This window comes from Eublepharis macularius, chromosome 1 (assembly GCF_028583425.1).
Source record: "Eublepharis macularius isolate TG4126 chromosome 1, MPM_Emac_v1.0, whole genome shotgun sequence".
Classification (NCBI taxonomy): domain Eukaryota; kingdom Metazoa; phylum Chordata; class Lepidosauria; order Squamata; family Eublepharidae; genus Eublepharis; species Eublepharis macularius.
In genome coordinates this window covers 130156151-130180661 of record NC_072790.1, presented here as the reverse complement: position 1 = coordinate 130180661, position 24511 = coordinate 130156151, and the positions used below count along the sequence as shown (strand labels likewise).

The following is a 24511-nucleotide window of genomic DNA, read 5'->3' as shown; positions in this document are numbered from 1 at the left end:
TTCTACAGCTCATTGTCAGCCAAATGAAAGATGTGGAAAAAGCTATGAAAGAAATATAACTGAATGGGTTATGTGGTCCAGCAGAAATTATTTTGTGGGGATAGAAAGCCTGAAGATTTTCATTATTCAAAACTCCATTCATAGAGGCACAAACATGATGCTGTAATGGTTCGTGCAACCTACATTGAGCCCAGAATGTGAGATAAAAGTGGTTGGACCAAAGACATCATGTCTGAGGCAGGAGTGGTGGGCAAAGGATATGATTAAAAAGGAATGTTAAAGCACAAAAAGATTGTCTTAAAGACATTTCAGATAAATTTAGATTCAGCATAGTGGGCAAAAGGGTTTTTTAAAATCAATTTTTCTTATGTTTATTGAACAGGAGGCTGGGTCAATGGATGCTAGAGTTGTAAATGGGTAGTAGATAGTCTTCAATACAGTCTGTGGAACCGAGCATGAAAGAAAAGCCCAGGTCATGTTCCTCCTTTCTTCCCATTATTCATCCAACCATTTATCCTTGCATAACATATCTTTATAAGTCTTCAAAAGAACCATATACATAGGTGTAGCTGTAAATATTAACAAATAAGCATTTGTTTTATTATTAACTGAATAAAATATTTCTGCTTGACGGCAAATAATTATAAGGGTATTTTACTATTTGGATTTTCCTTTATTCCCCTACCTAGCTTCCATTCAGAACAACTAAATGTTTGTTTTTCCATTTAGGATTGGGAAAAATGTGAAAAGGGCATTGCAGATTCCCAGGAAAAACTAAAAGCCTTCAAGAAGAAACTCTCTCAACCCTTGCCAGACCATCATGATGAACTTCATACAGAACAGATTCGTTGCAAGGTAAATGATCAGTCAGAATTCCCTCAGGTTCCAAAGGCATACATAGCTGCAATAACATAACAGCAGTCATGTGTGTTTTATGTTCCATCAAGTTACATCTCAATTAAGTTTAAAGCTCTCTGTTTCATCAGAGAGCTTTAGTGTTGTGAATTGATTCCTGCTCCTAATAAATAAAAGGAAAAAGAGTGGAATGTGGGTCAGCGGATAGGCATACCTACCCTGATCAAAGGTCACTCTGCTCCCCTCATACTCATAAATGCTTAACAATGCAAAAGTTTCTCTCTGCTACGTGCAGTTTCCCTGTGTCTGTCTGTAACTGATTAGCAAGGGATTAGCAAAGGACAAACATCTATTTACTCAGCCATTGTTTCTTGCTGTATACCTGCTATGTTAAATAAAGCACGACTGCCCAAATGGGGCAGAACGGTGTTCAGAATCTTCAACCCTGTGTCGTGTGATTCCTACACTTTAGAGTTATACAAGCCATGAAGTTTTGGTTCAGTTATGGAGATGCTTTGATTAGAACATTTCTTGTAATTGGCTACACTTTGAGAAAGACTTCTGTGAAAATGAGTTTTTTTTAAGCCAGTCACCCATAAGTGCAACCAAATGAAACCAGCAGTTTTGCCTGGTGTGAGCTGAGAGACTGCAGCCACCCAGAGACCAGCATAAGTGGATTGCACTTTATTTACATCCCAACAACTAAGTTTACATAACTTTGTATTTTTCATCTTTGGACCTGAATGACTTTGTTGGGAGTGATATTTTGTTTATTGTATGCTTTGAAATCAAGTGTTCTCATCATAAGTTGCAATGATGGTTTTCCAGTATTGTGATATGGATCTTTAAGTGTTGTATGGATTAATGTATGTTTGTAATACACAAATTATTTAACCTTTTGTACTTATTTCATAAACTGTGCATACTTTTTGATAGAATTTTTCATTGTTTATTTAGTTAGTTTTTCACAGTTTTTCACATATCCTTACATTAATATTAAGTCAGAGAATCATCATAGCTGTCAGGTGACCATCTAGCCTCGTCTTAAATACCCCCAAGGAAGGAGAGCCTTCCACCTCCCAAGGAAGCCTGTTCCACTGAGGAACAGCTCTAACTATCAGAGAGTTCTTAATGTTTAGCCAAAACCTCTTTTTTTAAATTAACTTTTATTCAAATAAAAACAGTACATAAGTAAACACATAAACAGTTTTGTAACCTAGGAAAACAGTCACTACATTAATTACCATGAACAGATTGAAATACATGCATAACATTGTTATTTTAGATTATCAAATTTTTTTAGTTACGAGTTAAGAGCAATTTAGTTTTGGCAGAGATATATGATCAATTCAGTTCAGAGACTCTATGATGTACTCAGAGGTCTATAATCAGGAATTTTAGGTAGGATATAGTTGCTAATTGTGGATCTTTAGTTGAGAGAGAGTCCAAAAAAGTTGCCACTTTACTGTGAAATTTGATGATTTAGAATAATTTGGTAAATGTATTCTTTCTGTAATTTTATCCATAGCCATATGTTCCCATATTTTGTTAAACCATATGCTTACCTGGGGTGGATGTGGAGATTTCCAGCATGATGCAATGGTTGTTTCGGCTGCAACTAAAAGTGAAGTAATCAGGTCCTGTCAAATTTGTGGTAGTGAAATATCTTGCCACATATCCAAAAAAATAAGTTCCGGTTTTAGAGGGATATTATAATTTATAATGAGCCAAAACCTTTTTTGACTTAATTTTAACCCATTGTTTCTGGTCCAACCCTCTGTGGCAACAGAAAACCACTCCATCCTTTGGGCTAGCCATTCAAATATTTGAAGAGAGCTACCATTTCACCTCTCAGTCGCCTGCTCTACAGGCTAAACATACCCAGCTCTTTCAACCTTTCCTCATATGACTTGGTCTCCAGTCCCCTCACCATCTTTCTTCCTCTCCTTCGGACATGTTCCAGCATGTCCACATCCTTCTTAAATTGTGATGCTCAAAACTGAATAAGTGAGGTCTAACCAGAGCAGAGTAAAGTGATACCATCACTTCATGTGATTTTGACACTATACTTCTGTTGATATAGCCCAAAATCACATTTGCCTTTTTAGCTACAGCATGTTCAGTGTATGATCTGCTGAGACCACAGGATTGTTCAAGTTTCACATCCATACATAGGTGTTTTCCGCATGGTCACTTTACAGCGTTTCAGAATCTATTCTGTTTTCCATGTTCTCCAGAGTTCCACACATGCAAGGGAGTCATGAGAAGCACAAACGTTTTTTGTCCATCTTTTCCCAGTTTTTTTTCTCCTGCACACATTCCACGATTTTTTAAGCTGTTACTCAGTCATTGTGGGCACGTGTTATGTCCATGCAGAATCAAAAACTCCCATTCTGCTTCTTGTGCCCCCCTCTTGCTTTCCCTCAGGAGCTGATTGGTCTGTTCATCGGCAGCCACTCCCACCCTCCTCAGCTCTCTGAACTCCTTTTCCGCCATTTTTATTAGTAAAGTGAGGTAAGGGTCATAAGGCTGCTTCTTCGTTCACTTCCTTCCTCCTGGATATGCATGCACTCTCATTTTTTTTTCAAAATCAGGAACTAGTCCTAACATTACTGCTTGTTCCCTGCTGATTTAAAAGCCAACAAAGTGTTAAATGGCTGCTTTTCCCTTCCTCCCTCAGTGGTATGAGCACACACTCATTTTTTTTTCAAAGTCGGGGATGAGTTGTAACGTTACTGATCATTTCTCCTGGCTTTAAAAGCCAGGAAAGAAATGGCTGCTTTTCTCTCCCTTCCAGTGTCTTCTCCTAATACCAAAGAGGAAAAAATAAGCATTTTGCACAGCCATTTGCAAAAGAAAACAGCAGGGAAGTTGCTGAGAGGGAATGAAACAGCAGCATTTTAACCTTTTCCTGGGTTGGCTTTAAAAAAAAATTAGACTGGAACAAGCATGAAAGGTACATGTTTTCCCCCAGAACTCCACCACCAGTTGCCTCTCCAGTGGGCATGGGACAGCCCAGTCAGCAAATACAGTGGGGTGATGGGTTCCAACATTGTAATGTTACCACACGTGAGATTTTTTTAAGAAAAATGACATAAGCTCCAGCCCCCACAAAATGCAGCTCCAAATAGACACATCTCAACTCATCAGTAGACACTAAATTGCCTCAAAGTCATGCTGTGCAGAATGATGGGATCCCAAGCCGTTTCAGCAGTTAAAGGTTCTTTAAACTCTTAAGAGAAGTCTTTGTGTCTTGGTGGAAAGAGTACTGCAAGAAGGACCTTATAAATTATTTTGTACTGGCAAAAGGAGTGAAAGCTGTTTTTAGGTCTCACTTCAAGGTCTGAACGCTGCTCAGAATATAAGATATTACCTTCCTTTGCACAGCAACCCTGGTCTTCCTTGGTGGTCTCCCATCCAAGTACTAAACCATGGCCAACCTAGCTTAGCTTCCAAGCTATAATGAGCTCATACTAGTCAGGGCTATTCAGGCTACAAGAAGAAGAACATGCCTTCAAGTTGCAACCAACTCATGGCAACCCTATCCATGGGGTGTGCAAGGCAAGAGGCGAGCAGAAGTGGTTTGTCATTGTCTTCCTCCACATAGTAACCCCAGTCTTCCTTAGTGGTCTCCCATCCAAGTACTATCCATAGCTGAACCTGCTTTGTTTCCAAATTCTGACAAGTTCAAACTAATTCATGCTGCTTCTTTGACTGTGCAAAATTATCAAAAGCAAAACGAAACCTAACAAAGTTCTCTATGCGTTATAAAAAAAAATGTCTTAAAATCTAGGAGCTGGAGAGTGCTGCCGAGGGATGGACAGATGATCTTGCCCACTTGTCTTTGTTAAAGGAGAACTTGTCTGCTTACATCAGCGCAGATGATATCTTGGTTCTCAACGAGCGCATTGAGCTTCTGCACAGACAGTGGGAAGAGCTGTGTCACCAGGTAAAGTAGCATTAAAAGCTAAAAAATAAGACCTTTGGGGGCCAGAATAGAGAAGAAGTGCAGAGTAATGGCTAATATGTTGGGTTTTGACATGGAATTGGGGAGGACACAAGTTCAGGATATACATGAGACAACTAAACTGTTAATTCTCAGAGCAGTTGATAGAAGAGATTTTGAGATTGTGTTGCTGGATACAAGCAGAGCTTGACCAGGATGCCGCTTTTGTTCTTCAAAATTCTTGATTGCATTAGAACTTCTAAAACTGATAACAGGTTTGGGCTGATATTAGTTTATAACACATCTAGCAGCTTGCAATACAATTTGTCAATCAGTAGGATATTCCAGAATTGTGCTGACTCAGAAAGCCAATCATTTTTATTCATTAGTTTAGAAATGTAACTGCCATGTTGACTCTGATCAGTTGTTTTATCAGCATTCTCCTTTCTGGTGGCGGCCCGCTTACATGGTAAAAACAAAGTTTTCAAGCAGGTTAGCTGGAGACCTACTTGATCCAATGCTCAGGCTCAGAGAACCACAAAAGGAAATGTAGTATCATTTCTATCTTTTAAGAAACAACAAACATGCAAATAAGAGTCCGTAGTCATTTTGTGAGTGTTCAGTTCCTCAGTGGAAATGCTCATGTAAAGTCAGAAGGAACTGAACTTAGAGAAAAGAAGAAACATTGCAGTAAGTAGGAATCTTTTGAATTGTTATGCAGTTGTCTTGAAAAGTAGCAGCACATATGAGTGTTATTTTCTTTCGAAGACCTGTTTGTATCTATCTAATCTTCTTTTAGTCCACAATTTAAGGTCAGAATAGAGTCATTATGATTCATATCCAGGGATCATTTGTCTGCCAGACATCCATTTCCTTTTTATTTTACTCTTCTATTGCCTCTGTGGGAATTTCCTTAATGCCTACTGCTTTTTGATGTAATTAGTTAGTTCTTTAGGTATGTTGTACAAAAAAAGGACAAATTTATCAAATTAATGGTCCAGGTACATGTGGGTGGGGGTGCAAACTACACTGACATAACTGGATACATCACACTAGTGTTTGCAAAGTTTATGAATTCAGTATGGTATTGCACTAGTGGGCCAAGTATTTTTAAAAATGCCATTAAGCAAAGATAGGGTATAAAACCTAACCATGTTAATGACAAAGAGTCAGGAAAGAATTTCAGGCTGGGGCTGACAGTGACCTGCAGGAAAATCCTTAAAATATTTCATTATAGGAGCCACTTAATATATGGCACTTCAGTGTACACTTAAAATATGAATTGTGAAGACAAGTATGCTTGTCAAAGAACTGGATATGATTCTGTGTAAACCCAGAGGAAAAACTCTACATTATGTGTGAAATGTTACTCAGGGTCAGTTTCATCTTCTAGGTGGTTGGGATAACACTATACAAAAGTCCTTTTCAGATGCAACCTGTGGTTCTGGACTTTTGCACCATATCTAGCATGGATGGAAGTTGAAATAAGCTCAGGCATCCCATGTGAGCTCCAGGTCATACTTTCATCAGTTTGTGTGGAGATGTTCTGAACCCTAACTTAAGCCTCCATCTAATACAGGATAGCAATGAACCTTTTCTGCAGTGCTGAAAGCTATCATAATTTCAAATGGCAGCTCAACCTTGTGAGCTCTCATCTTTGTCTGTGCCTTCCTGATTTAAGTAAGGTTTGATCCAGTAGTAACTGGAGATTCACAACGATCATGAAGCTGTTAAAGGGGTTCTGCACAGCTATAGATCAGGGTATCTTTTCCTTCAGAGACAACCGTGTTGCACTGTATTGAGATGGTACTTGGAGTTCTTTTATCATCATAATCTGACTGTGGTATTTCCTCTTGCATTACATATTAAGGTTTCCTTGAGACAGCAGCAAGTGAACGAGAGACTAAACGAGTGGGCAGTCTTCAATGAGAAGAACAAAGAGCTCTGTGAGTGGTTGACACAGATGGAGAGCAAAGTGTCCCAGAATGGAGATATCCTCATTGAGGAAATGATAGAAAAACTTAAAAAGGTACAATACTTCTGATAATGTTCTCAGGATTAGTTTCTTATCTTCTACAAGTATTCTCAGTTTATTGGAGCCTAACATGCTAGTGATACTAGGTATGATGAACACATGGACAGAATCTAATGTGACCATTTGAACTTTCATTTTAGTTCCTGCTGTACAGGTATTTATTTCAGGCCTGTATCTCTTATAAACAACTTTTAAATGATAAAAATATATTTAGGTAGCAATATTTGTATTTGTATTTAAGTATTAACTTTTCCCTTCAAGCATTGTTATAGTCCTGACCAGGAAGGTGTATTCAATAAGCCCTCTGATCTCTCTCTGTATCCCTGTGCCATCTAGGATTATCAAGATGAAATTGCAGTTGCCCAAGAGAATAAAATCCAGCTCCAGCAAATGGGAGAACGACTTGCTAAAGCAAGCCATGAAAGCAAAGCTTTGGAGATTGAGTATAAACTTGGCAAGGTCAATGACAGATGGCAGCATCTTCTAGATCTCATTGCAGCCAGGTAAAATAGTTCAACTGTTACAGAACCATGTGTTAAAAATCATATCAGACGAAAAATTTTTTTTGAAACTTTGCCTTAGCTAACTATAATTTTTCTTAATCTTCCTTTCTTGGTATTCTTCATGCAGCACTGTATCTGAAAAAAAAATGTCTATTTCGTTTTGAAGTCCACAAATTTGTGGTGTCACACAGATTGTGACTTCATGTCAGATAAGAGTATTTAATTCTAAAACACCATGTATCAGTTCCACCTCCAACAGTAGCATATTTCATTAGTCTTCCAGTGTGACTTCCAAGAAAGATTCATGTACTATGAATAGTATCAATGTCATTTAGGTATCTGATAGTTCCTCCTTTAGAAAGCTAGATAAAACTCATTTTGAAATAAAGGAGGTGAGGTAAAGCTTTGTCTCAAGTCACAGATATCTTTATGTGGCAGGAAGTCCAATTAATTTCAGAGGAACTCAAGGGCTGCATAGATTATACTTTCCCTGTTTGTATACATGTAACCACTCCAGAATACAATTCTAACCAAAGGACCCTCATAAATTGAATAATGGTCCAGAACCTTGTTGACTATGAAATAGATTTATGGCTGTTTAGATCTGGGGTAATATAGAAAGAAAACGATGAAGAATTTCAGTATTTGCTTTAGAATTTCTTCACCATTTTAAAGAAAATGTAGTGAACTTCCAGAACATCTTAGGCCCTGTTTACATAATACATTTTGATGGTATAGAGGGAATTTTTTTCTAGAAATATTTCCAACAGATATAGAGCATTTCCACACGCTTGACTCATTTCTGATTTTCTTAGCAGTTAATGCACAAGCATTGGAATTGGTTTGAGTATCGTTCTGTTTTCCTTCTGCATTTTTACAGTTGTGGAGTTGGTTTATTTTCTTCCTGACATGCCATAAATAAGCAGGATTTTCAAGTGAGGGTGTTGTTGTTATCAGTGATGTCATTGGTGGTGTCACAGAACCTCACTCTATTTTTGGTGCATGCTTATATCAGTATATCAATAGAAGGGCTAATTGTTTAAAAAAGATAAAAAATGAACTCACTGCCTGTCTTTTCATGGGGAAGCCTAATAAGGGAGTAGCTCCACTGCCCATTCCTAATTCCTTCCACACACAGTTCAAGCCAGAACGCCTGTCCCAAGCCAGCCAATCGACAATGAGGAGGCAGAGACTGGCACCAATAGGGCAAACCAGCCTCTGTGGGAACGGAGCCTGAAGCAGCAGGGGCTATGTCCCTTTAAACCCTTTTTCTGGTGTAGTCGCACCCTCCCCTTCCCTGGACCAGGACTTTTGCAGGTTTTTTTTTAAGTTACTTTCATATTGCTGTATCAATATACCATTATAATAATATGATATATTATAATAATAGTTGCAACCGGTTCTCTGAATGTCCAACTTTCATTTTTTAAAGTCTCTAGGCCCTTTCGGTGCAGAGATATGCCCTTTCCCTTGTATCTCTGCTAGGGAAGGGGTACGAGACTTTAAAAAAAAATGAAAGCTGGGAATTCAGAGAACCTGCTACCTCTTTATTACAATGGTGTACTGATACAGTGATAGGGAAGTGATGGTTCAAAAAGATAAAGATTGAAAATGAAAACAGGAGAGGGGATGTAAAGGGGAGAGGAGTGGTTTAACAATGACGAACGTCCAATCATAAAAAAGGGAGTTTGAAGTAGGTGGTTCAAACAAACCAAAATAAACATTTACATACTATCATACTAGGAACAAAAACTACTCAGAATCAGCTTCAAAAAAAGATCATGATAAAAGTGGTCTTAAAAAAATGGAAAAAACAAAAAATGAAGAAAAACTAAAGGCAAAAAATGTGTGCAGAAATCAGGGGATAAACTGAAGCATTACTGGGCCAGAATCAATTGGGGAGGGGGGGTACAGAAAATCCCATACTGTAGAATAGTCTATGTTCTATAAATTATAGGTGAGATGACTACAATGTTGCCATAATTCAAGAAAATCTTACTTAATGAATTCTGTGTGCAGTTCAAAATATCTTGAATAAAAAAGCTCATAAACATTGTGCAGCAGATAAAAGACAATTTTAGTAAGTTTTAATGACCTGAATCATTATATAGATTAACATAGTGCAGTGATACTATGGGTATATATTATATACAAGTGTATATTTTTTTGTCACAGCTTGATTTACTATATGTAGATGAAGGCTATAAAGGTCCCCCCCCCCCTTTCTGGTTTCAGGTAACAGTTCACAGATGTTAGAAGTGTTTAAACAGGAAGTGGTACTTGTTACAGAGATAGTTGGTTGTTAAGGATGTGGTGTGCCAAAAAGGTTTGCATGATATTTTTCTGTTTGCAGAACAAAATTTGAGTCCGGTAGCACCTTAAAGACAAACAACAGAGCATAAGCTTTTGTGAATCAAAGTTCACTTTGTCAGAGTATAAGTTATTGTGAGTCAAATCTCACTTTGTGTGTCTGTGCATGTGTGTGTGTGCACAAGTTGGGAACTTGCAAGGGACATTTCACTTCCCCTGTATCCCTCTACTCCATTTTTTCTGGTAGTACATTTGAATGATTTTGTCAAATAGAGGCAAGTCAGAAGCTATTGTGGAGATTTGGGAGAGTGCTCCCAGAACTATGTTATGCTCAGTGTCTGAAGTTTCAGCTTACATTTAACAAAAAGTCTCTAGCCCTTTTTGTTTCCGGCATAGGACAGAAAGTATGCAAACAGTTTTCGTCCCAGTTGTCTTAAAAGAAATGAGGGTGATACAACTGCAAGTCAGTGGGATCTCAGTCAGTTAACCCCTTCTTGACCAAATTCATTCTCTTCTGCTTTTTCCCTTCATCTTTTCCCCATCACCTTTTCTCTTATATATTTCTGCCCCATTTAATAGCCACAGTGATAAGGGAAACCCTGGGCAAGAAAATGGACTGAGATGAATACTGTTTGGGCATTGCCTCCACTGTTGGCAGTGAGATATTGTGTCAGGTGTAGATGGGACTGGGGGCTGCACAGGAAATGAACACCCAGTTACTAGCTTGGTATCTGATTGTAATCATTAATTGCAAAACACCTTGTTGTAACTTGCCTGTGTAAAGGAATGCATGCCTTTGAGCATACACCAAATGCCTTTTAATCACCAATGAACAACACTGTCTAGAGATGCTTGATACCAGTTCAGATCACATTCTGTTCTCTTGTCACAAAGAGTTGATTTTTCAGTGATCAGTTTGACAATTGACCTATTCATAGCTATTCAGCAGGTTGCTTCACTGTATTCCTTCCTAACCATACACTGCAGCATAGGTACTTGCTGCATAACTCCCCCCCCCCCACACACACATACATGCTTGTTGCATAACAGTTCCACTCAGCAGGCAATTGTGTAAATAGACAGTCACAGATCATATAAATCAGTCATAATTAAATGCTGGGTTTTAATAAAATCCTGCCCTTCAGTGTTTTTCAAAGGGCCAAGCTAGACGTGATGCCAGGCATATTTTCTTTAACCTGTCAGGTGATGCAGTTTTACCTGGGAACTGTAGTTTTAAAAGTCTGAACCACTCAGGATTGCTTGAGAGAGGAAGGATTCTCTCACTGCCTTTTGCCACCTCACCTGGCTACTCAGGCCTGTCCTCCTGTCCTGCTCTGGCTGCTATTATTGCTGAGACAAGGATGACCAGGTCTCTCCCTCGCCCTCCTGCCACTTGGGGTGGAATCTGCCAGGTCATAAAATTAGAAAGTTTTCAAAGACAGAGCTGCACAGGATTGCTGGCGGAGAGGAACTTTGCACTTGCTTTCTTGCAGTCTCAACAGTGCTGCCATCCCAGCCCTGGGGCTTAAGCCCCTTGGGGTGGTGGCAGCCGTTTGCCTTCCTGGCTGGAGGGAGACAGACGAGCTTGCCCTGCTCCGGGCATAGCTTCTGCGAGGGCGGAGCTAGAGGACTGTTTCCCAGCCGCTCCGCCCTCGGAGGCTCAGTCTCGCCTCGTGCTCGGACGAAGGAAGACTAATTTTCTTCGCCGGCACGAGGCCTCAGGACGGCCAGCCTGTGCGGCTGGGGGCGGTTTGTAGGGGATAGCCCCTGAAGTCCGTCTGGGTTGGGAAGGGGCGGTTGGGCCCCTGTGTTCATAGGCGGGTGGGTGTTTTCCTCCCCCCCCCGGTGGACGCGGAGGTTGCGTCCCACTGAGGCGGGCGGGTACTCTTGCCCCCGCATTCCCCGTGATCCGCGGCCCGGGAGGCGCGCTTCAGGGCATCCGGGGCATATTCGCGCCTATTCTCCCGTGCCGTTTCTCTCCGGCTGGGGTTGTAGGCGCGGCTGCGGCGGTTTTTTCCGCCGCTGCGAGGGGAAATAGCCACGCCACGGCGAGGGGAAATAGCCACGCGTCCCACCCCACCCGCGCTTTTGGCGGGCTTTTGAGGGCGGTTTGAGGGCGGTTTGCCCATTCCTCCGGCGGCGGCGGTTTACTGCAGCCGCGGCTGCGGCGAGGGGGAACAGCCGTGCAAAGCCGCGCGGCACGGGCGTCCCGCCCCACCCCACCCAAGCTTTTAGCAGGCTTTTAAGGGCGGTTTGCCATTCCTCCGGCGGCGGCGGGTTACTGCGCCGCGGCTGAGGCGAGGGGAAATAGCCGCGCACATCCGCGCGGCACGGGCGTCCCACCCCACCCGCGCTATTGGCGGGCTTTTGAGGGTGGTTTGAGGGCGGTTTGCCCATTCCCCCGGCGGCGGCGGTTTACTGCAGCCGCGGCTGCGGCGAGGGGGGTATAGCCGCGTAAAGCCGCGCGGCTCGGGCGACCCACCCCACCCCACCCACGCTTTTGGCGAGCTTTTGAGGGCGGTTTTCAAATACCTCCCCCGTCAATTCTTGCGGTGTGCTGCGGGGGTGGTCATAATTTTAGCCTTTGATTACTGCGGTGCAGTGTGGCCAGTGCGGATTCCTGTGCTTCGCAGCCATTTTGGGCCAGTCCTGTTCCTAGGTGGCCATTTTGATCCACGCTGGTTGAGTGGGGGCCATTTTGAGTCAGGTCTGGGCGCGGGGTTATTACATTGCTTCTGAACTCCTAGTCCATTAAGTGCACTGTTAAATATGGGCCCCAAAAAGGGTTCAGGCATTTCGAAGGGGAAACAGCCTGCCCCACGCCCTCCTAAGCGACAAGCTGTTGCATTGTCTTCTGACGAGGATGATGAGGGCACCTCTAGGCGTGAGGTATTAGCTCGTATAGCAGCACTGGAACAACTGAGGGCACCACTAGCGGCCGGCCAGTTGGCGAAGAGGCCCGTACGGGCGGCCGCTAAATCTGCCGCCTTATCTGACATTCTTTCTCGTTTATCCGCTCTTGAGGGAACTTCGAGAGGCCCTGGGGTTCCGGAGGCTGCTGGGAGTGGCCAGGCTGCCGAGGAACCTGCGGTGGAGGCAGCATCAGCGGATGTCGAGGAATGCTGGCCGGCAGAGGCGGGCCAGTTGGCACTGGTTGTGCAGCCGCCTGAGGCAGAGGGTAAGTGCTCGGGGTCGCAACAGGTCGCAACCTGGCCTTGGGCCTATGACTCTCACGCACTTCCGCATAACACCTATGCACAGGGATCACCCACCGAAGGCGTAGGTGTGGGGCCGAGGCTTCCAGATTGGGCCCTGTGGTCACATCAGACGGGGCCATATCAGGCACCAGCGGCCCCAGGATGGTTTTCCTCCCCTGCCCCGGCCGGGGGTAGCACTAGCACATGGAGCCCTTATTCGGGCGTACCTTGGGCTAATTATGGGGCGGTTCCTTACAGGGCCTTGCCGGTAGGGGACACGGCCATGCCCCTGGGAGATCACCTTACCCCGGCCACGCGGGAAAAAATCCTGCGGGGGGAGTATGTTGATGTTTTCACCCTTCTCTTCAGGGACCTGGAGAAGAAGGACAGGGAGGAACTGGAAGATAGGGACAAGGAGCGCATTAGGCGCCGCAAGATCGATAGGACCTGGGCCAATTGGTTACCAGGTTTCCTAATTTATGCGGGAGTGATTGCGAGGGTCCAGCCTTGGAGGGCCGCCCCGTTCTTCCAGTATGTAGACATAATAAACCGCGCTCATACTGATTTTGGCGGGGCTGCCTGGCTCCAATATGACGAGGAGTTCAGGATGCGGGCGGCCCTGAACCCCTCCCTGCCATGGGACCAGGTGCACCACCATCTATGGATTCAACTAATGACCCCGACTAAATTTGGGGCAGGAGATAGGTCGGACAGTGGCCACATCGTTCAGCGTTCGGGTGCCGGAGCGGCCGCTTCACCTGCTGCCTTTTATGGTCCCCGCGTGCCTGCGGGGCAGTCGGTTCAGCCCCGGCTGCTTTGTTTCGAATTTACCTCGCGGGGGACCTGCAGCAGAAAATTTTGCCGTTATGGCCACGAGTGCCCTATCTGCCGGGGGCCGCATGCTATTACGGCATGCAGGAGGCAGAAGCCCTTTGGAAAAAGGGGTGGTGGCCACGGGGGGCAGCCCGGTACTGGAAAAGGGCCCCAGCCCAATAAACCTGAGGGTACTTAGGGCCATGTTGGCTGATTACCCCAGGAGGGCGGACGCCCAATTTTTGTTAGATGGGTTTTCCTTAGGTTTTCGCATTCCCTTTCAAGGACCACGTTCTTCCTTCATGTCAAGTAACTTGCGTTCAGTGCAGGGCATGGAAAATATTGTTAGGTCCAAGATAGCTAAGGAATGCGTTGAGGGCCGAGTTTTAGGCCCTTTCCCAATCCCTCCTGTGCCCAAGTTGCGGGTTTCCCCCCTGGGGGTGGTCCCTAAAAAGGCTCCTGGTGAATTTCGGTTAATTCATCACCTGTCTTATCCAAGGGGTGGGTCTGTCAATGACGCAATTCCGGAGCACTTGTGCTCTGTGCGTTATACATCGTTCGACCAAGCCATTAAAGTCGTTAGACGCTGTGGCAGGGGAGCGGAGATGGCAAAATGCGACATTAAGTCGGCATTCCGTCTTCTTCCGGTGCACCCAGAGGACTTTGAGCTCCTCGGGTTTGCCTTCGAGGGTCAATATTATATGGACAGGGCCCTCCCCATGGGGTGCTCAATATCGTGTGCGGTTTTTGAGCGCTTCAGCACATTTCTGGAGTGGGCATTCCGTCGTAGGCAGCGCTGCCGTGACTCCGCCCACTATTTAGATGATTTTATCCTGGTTGGGCCACAGGCAACAGGGCAATGTGCGCGCCTTTTGGCTGGCTTTGTCAGCCTGGCGGAGGAGCTGGGTGTGCCTTTGGCACATGAAAAAACCGAGGGCCCAGCAACTGTCCTGACCTTCCTAGGCATTGAATTGGACACGGTGCAACAGACCTCCAGGCTCCCGTTGGAGAAGCTTGTAGATTTGGAGGCGCGGTTGCGCACACTACTGTGGAAGGGTAAGGTTACCTTGCTGGAGCTACAGCAGGTGGTGGGCCACCTTAATTTTGCCTGCAAGGCAGTGGCCCCAGGCAGGGCCTTCTTGCGGCGTCTTTGCGGCGCCATGGGGACCCTGCGGTTGCCCCATCACAAGATACGGCTCTCCAAAGACATGCGGGAGGATCTAGGGATCTGGCTGCAGTTCTTGAGAGGATTTAATGGGGTGTCTTTTTGGAGACAGGAGCTTTTACTAGAAGGGGAGCTCCAAGTTTCTTCAGACGCCTCGGGATCCGTGGGTTTAGGAATTTATTTCAGGGGGCACTGGTCTGCTGCCCCGTGGCCTGTAGATTGGGAGGGTGATTTCTGGCGCAGGGATCTTACATTCTTAGAGTTCTTCCCCATCTTGGTTGCGGTTTATCTTTGGGGGGATGAGCTTAGTAACCACTCAGTGCACTTTTGGTGCGATAACATGGCGGTGGTTCAGGTTGTGAATTCCCTGTCAGCAAAATCGCCCCGTGTTATGAATCTGGTCCGCGCTTTTACGCTAAGGTGCTTGCACCTTAACATTTTGTTTTCAGCCAGGCATGTGCCTGGCGTAAACAATGAAGTTGCAGACGCCTTGTCTCGTCTGCAGATGGACAGGTTCCGACAGCTTGCCCCCGAGGCCGATTTGGAGCCAGCCCGGGTTCCACCGGAGCTGTGGAAGATTGGGAGACCGAAGCCGCCAGGGCCATCCAGTTAGCCATTGCCCCTAGTACCGGGAGGGCATACGACAGGGCGGTAAGACAATTTGAGGCATTTAGGCAAGAGACAGGTCTCCGCCGGTTATGGCCCATCCCAGTGAAGCACGTGGCACACTTTTGCGTGGTGCAAAGGAATAAAGGGCTTAGGGTAAAATATCTCCGCAGCCAGTTGGCAGCGCTTGCCTTCGCAGCTAAGGTTAGGGGGCTGGCTGACACCTCGGGGGATTTCCGCATTAGAAAAATGCTGGAAGGATGGTCCCGGGAGTCTGTCGTCCCCAAGGACGACAGACAGCCTATTTCTCCGGCCATCCTAGAGGGCTTGCAAGCGGCATGGGGGGGCGTTTGCAGCTCGCGTTTTGAGGAGCTGTTGTTTCATGCCGCATCTTTGTTGGCATTCTTTGGGGCGCTTAGGGTAAGCGAGTTAGTGCCGCAGTCTGCTAGGGACTGCTCAGGCCGGGCACTTATGGCTGGGGACGTAAAGTTTGTGGGTGAGCAACTGACCATCAAGATTCGCAGGTCCAAGACGGACCAGCGGCAGAAAGGGGTGGATTTGGTCCTCGGCCCCTGTTCCATCCCTGGCTTGTGCCCAGTGTCAGCCTTAAGGAGCTACGTGGGGGCGCGAGGGGAGCAAACGGGTGTCCTCTTTTGTCACAGGGACGGGTCACCATTGACCAAATTTCAATTTTGGGCAGTCACAGGCAAGGCTCTGATCAAGTTGGGCTTGAAAGGGGTAAAATTTGGCACCCACTCATTCCGTATTGGGGCGGCGTCTACCGCCGCTGCATGGGATACTCGGGCAGGGAGATCCAGAGGGTAGGTCGCTGGCGTTCCAGGGCTTATGCGTCATACGTTAGGCCGCTGGGGAACGTTCATTCATGCTGATTTGTTTTGCAGGCGCTGTGGTTCGTCAGGAGAGGGTCCGGATCCTCATCTGCGGCCACAGTATGGTCTTCTGGGCGGCGCACCAAGCCCGAAGGTCCTGGATCGGGTCCCAGTTGGGGCTCAGCCGGTGGTCTACCGTCGAGTGGCAGGGCAGAAGAGGCCTTCGTTGGTCTGGGCTGCTGCCACTTTTATTTGAAGGGAGGACGACGCTTCCCCCGCATATCTTGGTGGTACACCTAGGTGGGAATGACCTGGGATTGATGAAAGGGGTAGCCCTTTCTTGGCAGGCGCGGGATGACTTCCTAGAGATCAGGAAGAGATGGCCCGGTGTTCTGATTTTCTGGTCAGCAATGCTTCCGCGTCGCGCGTGGCGCGAAGCATTGGACCATAAAGCAATTGAGAGGGCAAGGCGGATGGCCAATAGAGCCCTTTTTAAAATGATGACAGGAGGATTGGGGATTTATTTGCCCCATCCACAGATTCGGGCCGAGTCTGTTGCCCTCTACAGAGGGGATGGGGTGCACCTCTCTTATAGAGGCAACAGCATTTTCTTGGATGATTTGCGGCAGGGGCTGAGGTTGGCTTTATGCCATTTGTGGGGCGCCGAGGCCTAAGCAGAGGCTTGGCCTCTGCGGTGGCAGGATTTAGTTAGGGTTATATTGGTTGCGGGCCGGTGAGCACCCTTGGCACCTCCCCATTGGTGGGGAACAGGGGTCTTTCAGGAGCGGCAGGCTGCCGTTCGGCCCTGCTGCGAGGTCAGACGCCCTTGGGTGGGGAACCCCTGGACAAGCCGGTCTCCCCCCGCTGCCGTACGGCCGGGCGGGGGAGCTCTCCAGGGGCGATACACTCCGCCTGGCTAGGACGGGTTGCAGCCATTCAAGGGATGGATCGCACCCGGTGGCAGCGGGTGCTCGCCCAGACAGGTCAGGGCGGGGTCCCAGTGAATGACCCCAGGGCCTGACCTGTACCGCTAGTTAGGCCCCTTGCCGTATTTCTGATTTGCTGTTCAGTTTAATAAAGCGGCCCGTTTCTCCAAACACTTGTGTCTGTCTCTCATTCCGACTAGGGGGGCAATGCTGCCATCCCAGCCCTGGGGCTTAAGCCCCTTGGGGTGGTGGCAGCCGTTTGCCTTCCTGGCTGGAGGGAGACAGACGAGCTTGCCCTGCTCCGGGCATAGCTTCTGCGAGGGCGGAGCTAGAGGACTGTTTCCCAGCCGCTCCGCCCTCGGAGGCTCAGTCTCGCCTCGTGCTCGGCCCACCCTCCTCTCCCTAATTCAGTGCGGGATTAGCCGGTCGCCGTTCTCGGGGCCAGGTAGGAATTTTTTGCTGGCTGCCCTGATTGGCTTTGGGTGGTAAGTTTTTTCGCCTACCTCGTACTGGGTTAGAGGTGATGGTTAGAGTTTTGGGGGTCGACATTATTAGCTGCCATGGGTGCAGGATTTAGTTAGGGTTATATTGGTTGCGGGCCGGTGAGCACCCTTGGCACCTCCCCATTGGTGGGGAACAGGGGTCTTTCAGGAGCGGCAGGCTGCCGTTCGGCCCTGCTGCGAGGTCAGACGCCCTTGGGTGGGGAACCCCTGGACAAGCCGGTCTCCCCCCGCTGCCGTACGGCCGGGCGGGGGAGCTCTCCAGGGGCGATACACTCCGCCTGGCTAGGACGGGTTGCAGCCATTCAAGGGATGGATCGCACCCGGTGGCAGCGGGTGCTCGCCCAGACAGGTCAGGGCGGGGTCCCAGTGAATGACCCCAGGGCCTGACCTGTACCGCTAGTTAGGCCCCTTGCCGTATTTCTGATTTGCTGTTCAGTTTAATAAAGCGGCCCGTTTCTCCAAACACTTGTGTCTGTCTCTCATTCCGACTAGGGGGGCAAAGTGAGGAACTACCAGCTTTCCCCCTCCCCTACCTCCCTGTGCTAGGGACAACACTGAAGATTTGCTTAAGGCTCAAACAGGACAATAATGCAGGGGATCTGAGAGATCTTCTTTGTTTAAAAAAAACCTAACCACATGGGACTGCTAATTTGATTGCAGAAGTGGTGATAGAAAAACTTTAAATCTTTCCTCCTGTACAATTTTCATAAACTAAATTTCCCTCCCTATGCCCTGCTGTTAGTTCTGTAAAGGAAAATTCAACAGTATGAAAATTACTTCTTTTAAGTAACAACAAAAGTAAACTGTGATCATAGGACTCCTAATCTCATTTTGCTGTTTGTTGTGCAAGAGCTGGAACTTTTATTTTAAGAACTGGCATCTGGCTTGCTTACCTTCATAAGACATTTAAACAGCGGATCCCACAGGGCGGGGGAGGGGAGCTGATCATTCCTCTCCCCATTGAGATTGGTAAAGAGAACAATTGCAAATTTTCACCATTGTCTCAGCAATAATAGCAGCCAGAGGGGAGGGGGGTGAGTAGCCAGCAGAGGTGGCAGAGGACAGTGAGAGAATCCTTCCTTTTCCCAGAGATCCTGAGCAGCTCGGTCTTTTAAAACTACAGTTCCCAGGTAAAATTGCCACCACCCGGCACATTAAAGAACACATGCCTACATCATGTCTATTCTCCCTCTAAGTAGATCCTAGAGGCACGAATGTCTGCAAACTGGTCTGAATTGGTAACATTTTTGCACATAAACAGTTTTGTGAAAAACAAATACTAACCTGTTTAGAAAGTGTTGTGGCTGTCAGGGACTGCCAACTTAGATCTCAAAGAACTTCACTGCATGAATCCAAGGAAGCATGAGTTAAAGCTTTAATGATAACCTAAGAGTACAGTACAGAAGATATTTCTTGACTGGAATGCCTGTCCCCTCCCCCTGCTAAGCATTAAACCCTTCAAGCACAACCCACTCTACTTCCCTCCCCCCCATAGCTAAGCTCTAATTTCCCATCTACGCAGAGAAAGCAGGAAAAGTAAAAGTAAACGGAGTTGTCGTGTCTTTCTTCGACCAACTGGCCACATCTCTGTAGCAATGCTGATAACTGCATTCCTTCTCACAGCAACATGCAAGGTTTCTCGGGCAGGTTTGATACACAGGCTCCAATAGCACTTTTAAAGCATGGCATCAGAGATCAGGTCTACAGCCCAATGGTGAACCCCCAATCCCCCCAAAGTATGGCAGGGGCCACCCTAACAGTGCCTGTAGGAACAGACTGAGTGATCAGCTAACATCTGACCAACACCCTCAATCAATCAGTCATTTCTTTTATTTATTTGTGTGTGTATGTATGTATGTATGTATGTATGTATGTATGTATGTATGTATGTATGTATGTATATAAGCAGAAACATATTACCTTTTGCAACAACTCTGGAGTAGGGGTGTGCACCGGGAAAAAAATTGGTTGATTCAGTTCAGTAATACAGAACTGAAAAAAAAAATTGGCACCCCAAATACAATACAAGTGACAAGTCTCACTATCTTCTTTTGATTTTATTTTGACTTCACCTTGTGAAAATTCTAAGATCTTGATATGTTAACCAATTAGATATACTTGCCATTTCCCTTCTAAAATGAGCTTCTTGTCGCGATAGGCCAGGCCATTTCCTAACAAAATAGGAATGTCCAGTTCTCCCCATACTCCCATAATCCATTTTCCCTGGAATCCTCTATATCTAATAGGGAGTCCTGCCAAGTTCACCTCAAACTCTGGGCTACTGATTCCCTTGATCCTGTATGGTTTTCCTGGTAAATACTGTTCTTTCTTCACAAATTTAGGCTTTATTAAGGTGACTTCTGCCCCAGTATCCCTCCAGCCTGTTACTGCTTCATCATTTATGTCTACAAACTTCAAGTTTAAATCCTCCTGCACCTTCCAGACCTGTAAGACTCTAACTGGTCTCTCTCTTTTTGGGCTTTTACTTGGGCAGGGTCTGAGGTGAGTTCTGTGACTGCTTCCAGCTCATGCTACTCAACCAGATTCCTTGTAGTAGCCTGTTGCTCAAAGTTCTCTTTCTGTGAGGGATTAACCCTTAATAATAGTCCTGCAGCTGTGTGTATTCAGAACTTCCAGGCTTTTTCAAAAAAAGTGTAGTCTGTCACATTCACCCTAGCACAGTAATAATTCAGATCTTAGACCACTACAAAACACATAGGAATATTATCTAATATTTTTCTTTACCTAGCCCCATTGTTCAGTTTTTATCAACTATAGAAATCAGTATATAACATCTGGACATTACCATGATTTAGAGAGACATAGATGTTGAAACTAAAGACATTTATTAAGAATACAAGTGGGGACCTGCAAGGACTTGCAGAAGCTATCTCATTTCCCCCTTCCCCCACCGTGCCCTCTTTTTCTTTCCTGCCCCCGTATCATCTCCCCTTTTCCCTTCTTCTTTCTCTCCTGCCAGCTCACCTTTTTCACCCTTTTACCACCATCCTGGCAGACTTTCCCCTATGGCCCAAGTGTGTGATGCTGGCTGAGCCAGGCCCAGTTGCATGGTAGGGAATCTGCAAGGACTTGCAGCAAATACTTCACTTTCCCTTTATCCCTTTCCCCACATTATTTCTTCTTTCTCTACTCTTGGCCACCTCCATATTTATGTCATTTATAGTCACCTTTCTCACTGAGACTCAAGGCGGATTACACAGTGGCTGAATCCACACTTACTGGCACAGCGCTAAACAGGCAGAGTGAGAGCATCTTTCTGGCACATTTTATGATGACATCATGCCATGATGCCGCTCTCGTGGTGCGATGATGTCATAAAATGCGCCAGAATGCTGCTCTCACTCCGCCTGTTTAGTGCTGTGCTGGTAAGTGTGCATTTGCCCAGTGTGAAATTAGTACATTCAGTATCAAGGACATTTCCACAAACAATGCCATAAGGTAGATAAATACAAGTTTACAAAGACATAGCATTAGCAAGAATCTAATACAGAGGTGAAGAAATGCTAAAATAGAACATAAGCAATTCTAGAGCTGACATTAGACAACATGAAGCACAAGTAGCTCATAGGAGCACATATTTAAAACAGATAATACATAAGGCATAGTGGTGACATCTATGGTCCCTAACTCATTAGTGAAACATCTGAGACCCCCTCCGTACACTACAAAAGCTTTTTTGAATAATTCGGTTTTGCATAGTGGGTCAAAAGCTAGGAGAGTGAGGGCTCTCCTGACCTCCTCAGGCAGGCCGTTCCACAAAGAGAAAACCTGTGTATGGGCTACTGTTGATTTTGCCCATGTGCAGGGTAGCAGTTGCAGGAGACGCTGGTCAGATCAACGAAGTTGCCGTGGAGGAATATAGGGAGGAAAGCGGTCCCAGGGCTGGTGCCAGAGGTTCTGGCGCCCGAGGCGGCGCGTGCGCGCACTCTGTGCTCACGCACACAGCCAGCCAGCCAAACCCATGCTGCTGCCGCCACAAGCCCCAGCCGAGCGCAGAAGCTGCGAGCCACTGCTGTGGCAGCGCACGGAGGCTGCTCCGTGTGCCACCCCAGCAACAGCTCACGGATTCTGCGACTGGCTGGGGTGGAGGAGCACGCAGCGGAGCTGGCGTGGCTGGCTGCAGCTGCTACTGCAGCCAGCCAGCCAGCTCCGTGCCACCACCGCCATGCACCCCAGCTGGATGCACAAGCCGCGAGCCGCTGCTGGGGCAGCGCCCAGAGGCTGCGCCCGGCTGGGGTGTATTGTGGCAACGGCGGCAGCAGCAGCACGGAGCTGGCTGGCTGGCTGCAGCAGTAGCTGCATCGCAGTCATGCCAGCTTCGCTGCACGTGCCTCCGCCCCCGACACCCCCTCCGGCGCCCCTCCAAAGCCTGCGCGCCCGAGGCCACCACCTACCTGGCCTCCATGGGCGCGCCGGCCCTGAGCGGTCCCATAGTTATGCTGGACCAAGGCTGTGAAGAGCTTTGTATGTGATAATCAATACCTTGAACTGAGCACAGTAACTGATAGGTAGCCAGTGGAGTGACTGCAGGATGGGGGTGATGCTCATGATTCTGCTTGCTCCTGATAACAGCCGCACCACGTTTTGCACCAACTGGGGCCTCCTAGTTAATTTAGATGAGAGACCTATATATAGTGCAATACAATAGTCAGGTCTTGATGTTACCATAGCATGGATCCAGGTAGCGAAGTTAGCCATGTCGAGGTAAGAAGCCATCTTACAGGCCATAGTGAGGTTGTAGAAAGCGTTTTTTGCAGCTGCCTTAACTTGCTTTTCTAGTTGTAGCACTGGATCCAGTATAACACCTAGGCTCTTATCCAAGTCTGCAAGGGTCAGACGAACTCCATCGAAAGTGGGGAGTATAGTTTCCTTCAAGATCTCTCCAACAAGCATCATTTTCGTCTTGTCTGGGTTGAGTTTCAGTTTGTTCGTTTTCAACCATTTCACCACAGCTATCAGGCAGCAATCCAAGATTTCTACTGCATCCTGTGGGGACCTGGATAGCGAGATACAGATTTGGGAGTCATCTGCATATTGATGATATCCAACTCCATAACTGTGAATGAGTTCTCCTAAAGGCTTTACGTAGAGGTAGAATAACATGGGAGATAAGATTGCGCCCTGCAGAATCCTGCAGGATAGTGCCCATTCTGGAGATAGCTGATATGATCACCTTTCCCTACATCGTTCTCTCCTCCAAAACCACTAAATAACTTACCTTTTATTTGCTCCCCAGCTTCATCTAAATTTCTTAATTTAATTCATTTACATGCTGTATTTCTCCACAATGGGAATCCAAAGCAGTTTACATCATTCTCCTTGCCTCCATATTATTCTCACAACAATCCTGAGAGGTAGGTTAGGCTGAGGGGGTGTGACTGGTTCAAAGTCAGCCAGTAAGCTTCCACAGCAGAGTGGCAATTTGAACCTGGGGCTCCCATGTCCTCCTCTGAAACTCTAACCACTACATTGCACTGGCTGGGGGGGGGGCATGCTCTTGTTGAACAGTAGCATAGCTAGGCCTGCAATCATGAATGATGAATAATGCAAATAATGTGGGATCAAGTCACCCAGAGGTTGCTTCTGAGCTTGGCCCCCATGAGTCCAAAATAGCCCTGGAAAGGGCCCCACCCTCTCCCCCTGCCTTTTACTAACAGAAACCAAGCTTGGAATATTTGCTGAACTGTTTAGCTGAACTCTTATGGTAGCTTAGCAACAGCCACTGAGGGCATCTGGTTAAAGCTACAGGAGCTCCTTTTATCATTTTGGGTTTTTTTAACACACACACCCATGTGTCTTTTTTTAAAGGTTTTTTAGTTTTCAGATTTTCCTGCAAACCTGGAGCATTTTTCAGGTGTGTAGGAAGACCTGCCTTGTCTATTCATGGCTCCAATCTCCAGATTTCAGCATCCTCAGATTTTTGCCACTTGGCTATTAGCATATAAGATTCTGTTCAAGTCCCATTGATTTCAGTGTAGAGTAATTAGAAATGTATTTAATTTAATATCTGTGTTTTCTTTTGTAACTTCCTTAAAGTTTTATTCATCCCATGTATTGCCCAGCTGCATAGTTTCTTTTTCATTATTTTTATCACTATTTGATTCCATTTTGAATGTTTTGGCACTTGCACTAAAGATCTTTCTCCCTCAATATCCTCCCTTGTTACTATCTCTCCCTCTCGCCCATATCAAAACATTTTGCTGTGTTTATAACCAGACACACTTTTTCCAGGACCGCCCTCCTTTGGACAGTTGAGTCTACAACTGTTCACAATCTGCAGTCAAGGTTTTTTCCTCCTACCCTCCCCCCATTCATGGCCTACATTCCAGGAGATCATCCTGGCACATGTTGATGAATGTAAGTTTTATTTAGAAACATGACCACTTGTCACAGCCCGGTCTCATATTATCAGGCAGCCACTTACTAACATTTGTTTCGTGTGTGAGAATTTTTTGCTCAGTGTTGTATGGAACACAGTCTTTACTAGCTTTTGGACTGAATGCTCTTCTGTTTAATCCTGGAAAGTTTAATGCTGGTTTCAGCAGATTTATGTGCCGTGAGGATGGCAGATGACCATAGTACGGATTCAGACCTCCCTGACTGCAATTGCGATGTGACAAGGCAGGCAACTTTTTGATTCATTTTCTTTTATGTATTTCTTTTCTGTTCTGTATAATTTCATATCCTGTAGGGATAAAATGGGTGCTAATTACAAATGAACTGAGGCCTGCTCTTTAAAATGCTTGCGCTCTCAGAAATCTGAAATTAGCAAAACATTTTATTTAATGTTTCGATGAAATG

The 24511-nt window shown here is 46.1% G+C and overlaps 1 protein-coding gene across 2 annotated transcripts in view; it reads left to right on the top strand.

The window, feature by feature from the left end:
• SYNE1 (spectrin repeat containing nuclear envelope protein 1) overlaps nt 1-24511 on the top strand; it is a 471821-nt gene that overhangs the window by 364911 nt on the left and 82399 nt on the right. The window contains exons 122-125 of one of the 2 annotated variants that reach the window (XM_055002895.1): nt 730-855; nt 4649-4804; nt 6672-6830; nt 7173-7339. In XM_055002895.1, the coding sequence (XP_054858870.1) occupies nt 730-855; nt 4649-4804; nt 6672-6830; nt 7173-7339 (608 nt within the window). Of the gene's footprint in view, nt 1-729; nt 856-4648; nt 4805-5406; nt 5492-6671; nt 6831-7172; nt 7340-24511 lie in introns of those variants that run through there. The other variant, XM_055002961.1, reaches the window with a different exon arrangement.